Source organism: Calidris pugnax, unplaced genomic scaffold (genome assembly GCF_001431845.1).
Source record: "Calidris pugnax isolate Ruff unplaced genomic scaffold, ASM143184v1 scaffold513, whole genome shotgun sequence".
Taxonomy (NCBI): Eukaryota; Metazoa; Chordata; class Aves; order Charadriiformes; family Scolopacidae; genus Calidris; species Calidris pugnax.
In genome coordinates, this window is record NW_015091214.1 from 30,363 (window position 1) to 39,714 (window position 9,352).

Below are 9,352 nucleotides of genomic sequence, written 5' to 3' on the forward strand. Positions count from 1 at the left end.
GAGCTAAACCTCCCCCCTTCCTCTTTTTCCCTTTTTCCTCCCAGATTTCTGCTCTTTTTATAACATCCTGAAAAACTGCCGAGGCCACAACACGGAGCGCTCCGTCTTCAGCGAGAGGACGGAGGAGTCCTCGGCCGTGCAGTATTTCCAGGTGAGGGGGTGGGCCCCCCCAAATATCTCTGTCCCCTCCCCCTGTTCCCCCAGCTGAGAGTGGCACCGGTGACACCCCTCTGTGTGTGTGTCCCCCCCTTTTTTTTGTCTCTTTTCCCCCCTTCCCCACCCCGGCCAGTTCTACGGGTACCTGTCGCAGCAGCAGAACATGATGCAGGACTACGTGAGGACGGGGACCTACCAGCGCGCCATCCTGCAGAACCACAGCGACTTCAAGGACAAGGTCAGCCCAGGTTTTGGGTGAATTCCACCCCTTTTTGGTGAATTCCACCCCATTTTGGTGAATTCCGCACGGTTTCGGTGAAATCCGCCCCATTTGGGTGAAATCCGCCCCATTTCAGTGTCTTGTTTCAGCCCTTCCTCATCCAGGAGGGGAATCACGTGCCAGAATTGGAATAAGCACCTTAATTTTTGCTTTTCTTCCTCTTTTTTTTTTTTTCTCCACTTTTACTCCATTCCAGAGCTTTTCCGACTATTTCGTAATGGTTTTATTTTAACGGCTGCCAAAAATGTGTACCAGAGCTGGAGGAAACACCTTGATTTTGGCTTTTCCTCCCTTTTTTTCCCCGCTTTTACTCCATTCTGGAGCTTTTTTGACTATTTCTTGGTGGTTTCATTTTAATATCTGTTAAAAAACACAATGAAGTTGGAAGAAGCACCTTGATTTTTGCTTGTCTTCCCTTTTTTTCCCCACTTTTAATCCCGCCTGGTACTTTCTTGTCCCTTTTTTGGTGGTTTTATTTTCATATCTGCCGAAAACCACACTGGAGCTGGAAGAAGCACCTTGATTTTGGCTTTTCTTCCCTTTTTTTTCCCACTTTTAATCCCTCCTGGTGCTTTCTCATCTCTTTCTTAGTGATTTTATATTGGTATCTGCCAAAAACCACACCGAAGTTGGAAGAAGCACCTTGATTTTGGCTTTTCTTCCCTTTTTTTCCCCACTTTTAATCCCGCCTGGTACTTTCTTGTCCCTTTTTTGGTGGTTTTATTTTAATATCTGCCGAAAACCACACTGGAGCTGGAAGAAGCACCTTGATTTTGGGTTTTCCTCCCTTTTCTCCCCACTTTTAATCCCTCCTGGTGCTTTCTCGTCTCTTTCTTAATGATTTTATATTAGTATCTGACAAAAAACACACCGAAGTTGAAAGAACCACCTTGATTTTGGCTTTTCCTCCCTTTTTTCCCCACTTTTAATCCCGCCTGGTACTTTCTCATCTCTTTCTTGATGGTTTCATTTTAATACCTGTTAAAAAACACAACGAAGTTGGAAGAAGCACCTTGATTTTTGCTTGTCTTCCCTTTTTTTCCCCGGTTTTACTCCCGCCCGTGACTTTCTTGTCTCTTTCTTGGTTGTTTTATTTTAATATCTCCCAAAATCCCCACCGGAGCTGGAAGAAGCACCTTGATTTTGGGCTTTTCCTCCCTTTTTTCCCCACTTTTACTCCATTCTGGAGCTTTCCTGACTATTTCTTGGTGGTTTTATTTTAATATCTCCCAAAATCCCCACCGGAGCTGGAAGAAGCACCTTGATTTTGGGCTTTTCCTCCCTTTTTTCCCCACTTTTACTCCATTCTGGAGCTTTCCTGACTATTTCTTGGTGGTTTTATTTTAATATCTCCCAAAATCCCCACCGGAGCTGGAAGAAGCACCTTGATTTTGGGCTTTTCCTCCCTTTTTTCCCCACTTTTACTCCATTCTGGAGCTTTCCTGACTATTTCTTGGTGGTTTTATTTTAATATCTGTTAAAAAACACACTGAAGTTGGAAGAAGCACCTTGATTTTGGGCTTTTCCTCCCTTTTTTTTCCCCACTTTTACTCCATTCTGGAGCTTTCCTGACTATTTCTTGGTGGTTTTATTTTAATATCTGCCAAAATCCACACCGGAGCTGGAAGAAGCACCTTGATTTTGGCTTTTTCTCCCTTTTTTCCCCACTTTTAATCCCGCTTGGTACTTTCTTGTCTCTTTCTTGATGGTTTTATTTTAATATCTGTTAAAAAACACACTGGAGCTGGAAGAAGCACCTTGATTTGTTGCGTTTCTTCTCTTTTTCCCCCACTTTTCACCCCACCTGATACTTTCTTGTCCCTTTCTTAGTGAGTTTTGTATTAATATCTACCAAAAACCACACCGAAGTAGGAAGAAGCACCTTGATTTGTTGCGTTTCTTCTCTTTTTCCCCCACTTTTCACCCCACCTGATACTTTCTTGTCCCTTTCTTAGTGATTTTTGTATTAATATCTGCCAAAAACCACACCGAAGTTGGAAGAAGCACCTTGATTTTTTGCTTTTCTTCCCTTTTTCCCCCACTTTTCACCCCACCTGATACTTTCTTGTCCCTTTCTTAGTGATTTTTGTATTAATATCTGCCAAAAACCACACCGAAGTTGGAAGAAGCACCTTGATTTTGGCTTTTTTTCCCTTTTTTTCCCCACTTTTAATCCCTCCTGGTACTTTCTTGTCTGTTTCTTGGTCGTTTCATTTTAATATCTGTTAAAAAACACACTGAAGTTGGACACCAACCGGTGCCGCGGGGGGAGGTGGGTTTGTGTGTCCCCCCCCAACCAGGATGGTGCCACCACCTTGGTTTTCCCTCTTAGGAATGGGGTCCATGGGTCTCCTCGGTCCTGGGGGGGGGTCTTTTGGGAAGGGGGGGGCTCTCTGGGTTCTGGTTTCACCCTTTTTTTGTGTGTTTTCCCCCCCCTCTCCCCACCAGATCGTGCTGGACGTCGGCTGCGGCTCCGGCATCCTCTCCTTCTTCGCGGCGCAGGCTGGGGCCAGGAAGATCTACGCCGTGGAAGCCAGCACCATGGCCCAACACGCCGAGGTGAGGACCCCCCCCAAATCACCCCAAGACCCCCCCTCATCACCTTTTACCTCTGGTCTTCACCCCAAACCCACCCAGCACCAGTATAACCCAGTAGCGCCGAGATGAGGACACTGGGGATGCGAGGCTCTGCCTCCCACCGTGGTCTTGTCCTTGTTGGGGGGGTTTCCTAGTGCTGGGGGGGGGTTCTGATCCCCACCCCCCCCCCTTTTTTTTTGGGGTAGGTGCTGGTGAAGAGCAACAACCTGACGGAGAGGATCGTGGTGATCCCGGGGAAGGTGGAGGAGGTGTCTCTGCCCGAGCAGGTGGACATCATCATCTCCGAGCCCATGGGCTACATGCTCTTCAACGAGCGCATGCTGGAGAGCTACCTCCACGCCAAGAAGTACCTGAAACCCAGCGGTGAGGGCCTGGGGGGGGGTCACAGGGGGGGGCTCTTTACCCCCCTGGGTACGGTCCTGTGGGACCCCACAATCCCAAGTGCCAAACAGGCACTTTCCCAGTGGGAATGGGGGTTCCTGCCATCCCAGGGCATCACTTTCCCAGTCTGATGGACCCCACCAGCCTGGTGTCCTGGGGATGGGGGGGTCCTGGTGTCCCTGGGGGGGCTCTTTACCCCCCTGGGTGTGGTGCTGTGGGACCCCCTGAACCCAGGGAGGGGTTCCTGGCACCCTGGTTCCTGGGGGGGCTCTTTCTTGGACCCCCTGAGCCCAAAGAGGGGTTCCTGGTGCCCTGGGGGGGCTCTTTCCCAGTCTGATGGACCCCACCAGCCTGGTGTCCTGGGGATGGGGGGGTCCTGGTGTCCTGGGGGGGCTCTTTACCCCCCTGGGTACAATCCTGTGGGACCCCACAATTCCAGGGAGGAGGATCGGGCACTTTCCCAGTGGGAATGGGGGTTCCTGCCATCCCTGGGGGGCTCATTCCCAGTCTGATGGACCCCACCAGCCTGGTGTCCTGGGGATGGGGGGGTCCTGGTGTCCTTGGGGGGCTCTCAGTGTCCTGGGGGGGCTCTTTCCTAGACCCCACGAGCCCAGGGAGGGGTTCCTGGCACCCTGGTTCTTGGGGGGGCTCTTTCTTGGACCCCCTGAGCCCAAAGAGGGGTTCCTGGTGCCCTGGGGGGCTCTTTCCCAGTCTGATGGACCCCACCAGCCTGGTGTCCTGGGGATGGGGGGCTCTCAGTGTCCTGGGGGGGCCCCCAATGTCCTGGGGGGGTCTCTTTACCCCCCTGGGTGTGGTGCTGTGGGACCCCCTGAGCCCAGGGAGGGGTTCCTGGCACCCTGGGGGGCTCTTTCCTGGACCCCCTGAGCCCAAAGAGGGGTTCCTGGTGCCCTGGGGGGGCTCATTCCCAGTCTGATGGACCCTACCAGCCTGGTGTCCTGGGGTTGGGGGGCTCCCAATGTCCAAGGGGGGCTCTTTACCACCCTGGTTGCCCCCCCACGAGCCTGGGGAGGGGGAGTTCCTGGTGGTTTGGGGATCAGAGAGGGGGGGCTTTTTCCCAATGTTTTGGGGGGGGGCTCTGCTGGACCCCCTACCCCTGGCAATCCTGTGGGACCCCACAATTCCAGGGAGGAGGATCGGGCACTTTCCCAGTGGGAATGGGGGTTCCTGCCATCCCTGGGGGGCTCATTCCCAGTCTGATGGACCCCACCAGCCTGGTGTCCTGGGGATGGGGGGGTCCCAGTGTCCTGGCCCCCCCTTTGCCCCCCCCCCCCCCCAGGAAACATGTTCCCAACGATCGGCGACGTCCACTTGGCCCCGTTCACGGACGAGCAGCTCTACATGGAGCAGTTCACCAAGGCCAATTTCTGGTGAGCCCAGCACCCAGGGGGGGCACAAAGGGAGACCCTCACCCCTTCCCCTACCCCGGGGGGGGGTCCCAGAGGTGCCCCCCCATCATTTTTTCCCCCTTTTTTTATTTTTGGGCAGGTACCAGCCCTCCTTCCACGGCGTCGACCTCTCCGCGCTGCGAGGGGCGGCGGTGGATGAGTATTTCAGGCAGCCCGTGGTGGTGAGCAGCCCCCAAATCCCCTCAGGAATTGTCAGGGGGGGGCTCTGGGGGAGATTTTGGGGGGCTACTGACCCCCCCACACCCCCAAATTCCCCCCCCCCCATCCCATTCTCCCAGGACACCTTCGATATCAGGATCTTAATGGCCAAATCCGTCAAATACACCGTGAATTTCTTAGAAGCCAAAGAAGGCGATTTGCACAGGTGGGTGCAGACTCCCCCCCCCCTTCCCCAAAATCTTTGGGTACCTGGCTTTTCTTCCCTTTTTTCCCCAATTTTAATTCTACCTGGTACTTTCTCGTCCCTTTCTTGGTGGTTTTATTTTAATACCTGTTAAAAAACACACCGAAGTTGGAAGAAGAACCTTGATTTTTGCTTGTCGTCCCTTTTTTTCCCCCCATTTTCACTCCATCCTGGTGCTTTCCCGACTCATTCTTGATGATTTCATTTTAGTATTTACCAAAAATACCCACTGGAGCTGGAAAAAGCACCTTGATTTTGGCTTTTCTTCCCCTTTTCCCCCACTTTTAACCCCACCTGGTACTTTCTTGTCCCTTTCTTGTTGGTTTTATTTTAATATCTGTCAAAAAACACATCGGAGCTGGAAGACCCGAAAATACCCACCGGAGCTGGAAGAAGCACCTTGATTTTTGGCTTTTCCTCCCTTTTTTTCCCCGCTTTTACTCCATTCCGGAGCTTTTCAGACTGTTTCTTGGTGGTTTTATTTTAATACCTGCCAAAAAACACACCGGAGCTGGAAGAAGCACCTTGATTTTGGCTTTTCTTCCCTTTTTTCCCCACTTTTACTCCATTCCAGAGCTTTTCTGACTCTTTCTTAATGATTTTATATCAATATGTCCCAGAAATGCACACTGGAGCTGGAAGAAGGACCTTGATTTTGGCTTTTCTTCCCTTTTCCCCCCACTCTTAATTCCTCTGATGCTTTCTTGTCTCTTTCTTAATGATTTTATATTAATATGTCCCAAAAATACCCACTGGAGCTGGAAGAAGCACCTTGATTTTGGCTTTTCCTCCCTTTTCCCCCCACTTTTAATCCCGCCTGGTAATTTCTCATCCCTTTCTTGGTCGTTTTATTCTAATATCTGCCAGAAAACACACTGGAGCTGGAAGAAGCACCTTGATTTTGGCTTTTCTTCCCTTTTTTCCCCACTTTTAACCCCACCTGGTACTTTCTCGTCTCTTTCTTGGTCATTTCATTTTAATACCTGCCAAAAATACACACCGAAGTTGGAAGTAGCACCTTGATTTTGGCTTTTCCTCCCTATTTTTTCCCCCCTTTTACTCCATTCCGGAGCTTTTCTGACTCTTTCTTAGTGATTTCATACTAATATGTCCCAAAAACCACACTGGAGCTGGAAGAACCACCTTGATTTTGGCTTTTCCTCCCTTTTTTACCCACTTTCGATCCATCCTGGTGCTTTCTCGTCTCTTTCTTAATGATTTTATATTAATATGTCCCAAAAACCACACTGGAGCTGGAAGAAGCACCTTGATTTTGGCTTTTCCTCCCTTTTTCCCCACTTTTACTCCATTCCGGAGCTTTTCTGACTATTTCTTGGTGGTTTTATTTTAGTACCTACCAAAAATACACACCAGAGCTGGAAGATGCACCTTGATTTTGGCTTTTCCTCCCTTTTCCCCCCACTTTTAACCCCACCTGGTACTTTCTCGTCTCTTTCTTGGTCATTTCATTTTAATACCTGCCAAAAATACACACCGAAGTTGGAAGTAGCACCTTGATTTTGGCTTTTCCTCCCTATTTTTTCCCCCCTTTTACTCCATTCCGGAGCTTTTCTGACTCTTTCTTAGTGATTTCATACTAATATGTCCCAAAAACCACACTGGAGCTGGAAGAACCACCTTGATTTTGGCTTTTCCTCCCTTTTTTACCCACTTTCGATCCATCCTGGTGCTTTCTCGTCTCTTTCTTAATGATTTTATATTAATATGTCCCAAAAACCACACTGGAGCTGGAAGAAGCACCTTGATTTTGGCTTTTCCTCCCTTTTTCCCCACTTTTACTCCATTCCGGAGCTTTTCTGACTATTTCTTGGTGGTTTTATTTTAGTACCTACCAAAAATACACACCAGAGCTGGAAGATGCACCTTGATTTTGGCTTTTCCTCCCTTTTCCCCCCACTTTTAATCCCTCTTGGTACTTTCTTGTCTGTTTCTTGGTCGTTTCATTGTAATATCTGCCAAAAAACACACCGAAGTTGGAAGAAGCACCTTGATTTTGGCTTTTCCTCACTTTTCCCTCCACTTTTAATCCCTCCTGGTGCTTTCTCATCTCTTTCTTAATGATTTTATATTAATATGTCCCAAAAATACCCACTGGAGCTGGAAGAAGCACCTTGATTTTGGCTTTTCCTCCCTTTTCCCCCCACTTTTAATCCCTCCTGGTGCTTTCTCGTCTCTTTCTTAGTGATTTCATACTAATATGTCCCAAAAATACCCACTGGAGCTGGAAGAAGCACCTTGATTTTGGCTTTTTCTCCCTTTTTTTCCCCACTTTTACTCCATTCCGGAGCTTTTCTGACTGTTTCTTGGTGGTTTTCTTTTAATATCTGCCAAAAAACACACTGGAGCTGGAAGATGCACCTTGATTTTGGTTTTTCTTCCCTTTTCCCCCACTTTTAATCTTGCCTGGTACTTTCTCATCTCTTTCTTGGTCGTTTCAATTTAGTATCTACCAAAAATACACACTGGAGCGCATCGTGGCCCAAGTGGACCAGACGGGCTCCAAGTCCAGCAACCTCCTCGACCTGAAAAACCCTTTTTTCAGGTAGGGTCTGGGAGGGGGTCTGTGGGGTTCAGGGGGGGGGCTCAAATATTCCCCCCCTCGTTTCAATTTAGTATCTACCAAAAATACACACTGGAGCTGGAAGAAGCACCTTGATTTTGGCTTTTCCTCCCTTTTCCCCCCACTCTTAATTCCTCTGATGCTTTCTTGTCTCTTTCTTAATGATTTTATATTAATATGTCCCAAAAATACCCACTGGAGCTGGAAGAAGCACCTTGATTTTGGCTTTTCCTCCCTTTTTTCCTCACTTTTAATCCCGCCTGGTTCTTTCTCGTCCCTTTCTTGGTGGTTTTATTTTAATATCTGCCAAAAGACACACCGGAGCTGGAAGAAGCACCTTGATTTTGGCTTTTTCTCCCTTTTTTTCCCCACTTTTACTCCATTCCGGAGCTTTTCTGACTGTTTCTTGGTGGTTTTCTTTTAATATCTGCCAAAAAACACACCGGAGCTGGAAGAACCACCTTGATTTTGGCTTTTCTTCCCTTTTCCCTCCACTTTTAATCCCTCCTGGTGCTTTCTCATCTCTTTCTTAATGATTTTGTATTAATAATGTCCCAAAAATACACACTGGCCCTGGAAGAACCACCTTGATTTTGGCTTTTCTTCCCTCTTTTCCCCCCACTTTTAACCCCACCTGGTACTTTCTTGTCTCTTTCTTGGTCATTTCATTTTAATATCTGCAAAAAACCACACTGGAGCTGGAAGAAGCACCTTGATTTTGGCTTTTCTTCCCTTTTTTTCCCCACTTTTACTCCATTCCGGAGCTTTTCTGACTGTTTCTTGGTGGTTTTCTTTTAATATCTGCCAAAAAACACACTGGAGCTGGAAGATGCACCTTGATTTTGGTTTTTCTTCCCTTTTCCCCCACTTTTAATCTTGCCTGGTACTTTCTCATCTCTTTCTTGGTCGTTTCAATTTAGTATCTACCAAAAATACCCACTGGAGCTGGAAGAACCACCTTGATTTTGGCTTTTCCTCCCTTTTCCCCCCACTTTTAATCCCGCCTGGTACTTTCTCGTCCCTTTCTTGGTGGTTTTATTTTAATATCTGCCAAAAAACACACCGAAGTTGGAAGAAGGACCTTGATTTTGGATTTTCCTCCCTTTTCCCCCCACTTTTAATGCCTCCTGGTGTTTTCTCATCTCTTTCTTAGTGATTTTTATATTAATATGTTCCAAATATACCCACTTGAGCTGGAAGATGCACCTTGATTTTGGCTTTTCCTCCCTTTTTTCCTCACTTTTAATCCCGCCTGGTGCTTTCTCATCCCTTTCTTGGTGGTTTCATTTTAATATCTGCCAAAAAACACACCGGAGCTGGAAGAAGAGTCTGGGGGGGGGGTTTATTTTGTGTCTCAGACCTGTTCCCCCCAAAAAAAACCCCAAATTTTTTTGCCTTCCAGGATAGAAATCCCCTTCAAGTTCCACATGCTGCACTCGGGCCTGGTCCACGGCCTGGCCTTCTGGTTCGACGTCGCCTTCATCGGCTCCATGTAGGTCGTCGGGGGGAGTCCTGGGGTTCAGGGG

The 9,352-nt window shown here is 48.3% G+C and overlaps 1 protein-coding gene across 1 annotated transcript in view; it reads left to right on the forward strand.

The window, feature by feature from the left end:
- The window catches only part of LOC106898517 (histone-arginine methyltransferase CARM1-like), a 15,482-nt gene extending 6,160 nt beyond the window's left edge, over positions 1 to 9,322 (forward strand). Inside the window, exons 5-12 of the mRNA XM_014959813.1 lie at positions 38 to 151; positions 290 to 394; positions 2,885 to 2,995; positions 3,220 to 3,397; positions 4,713 to 4,803; positions 4,922 to 5,003; positions 5,121 to 5,206; positions 9,229 to 9,322. Of these exons, the coding sequence (XP_014815299.1) occupies positions 38 to 151; positions 290 to 394; positions 2,885 to 2,995; positions 3,220 to 3,397; positions 4,713 to 4,803; positions 4,922 to 5,003; positions 5,121 to 5,206; positions 9,229 to 9,322 (861 nt within the window). The remainder of the gene's footprint in view (positions 1 to 37; positions 152 to 289; positions 395 to 2,884; positions 2,996 to 3,219; positions 3,398 to 4,712; positions 4,804 to 4,921; positions 5,004 to 5,120; positions 5,207 to 9,228) is intronic.
- Positions 9,323 to 9,352: the final 30 nt, after the last annotated feature.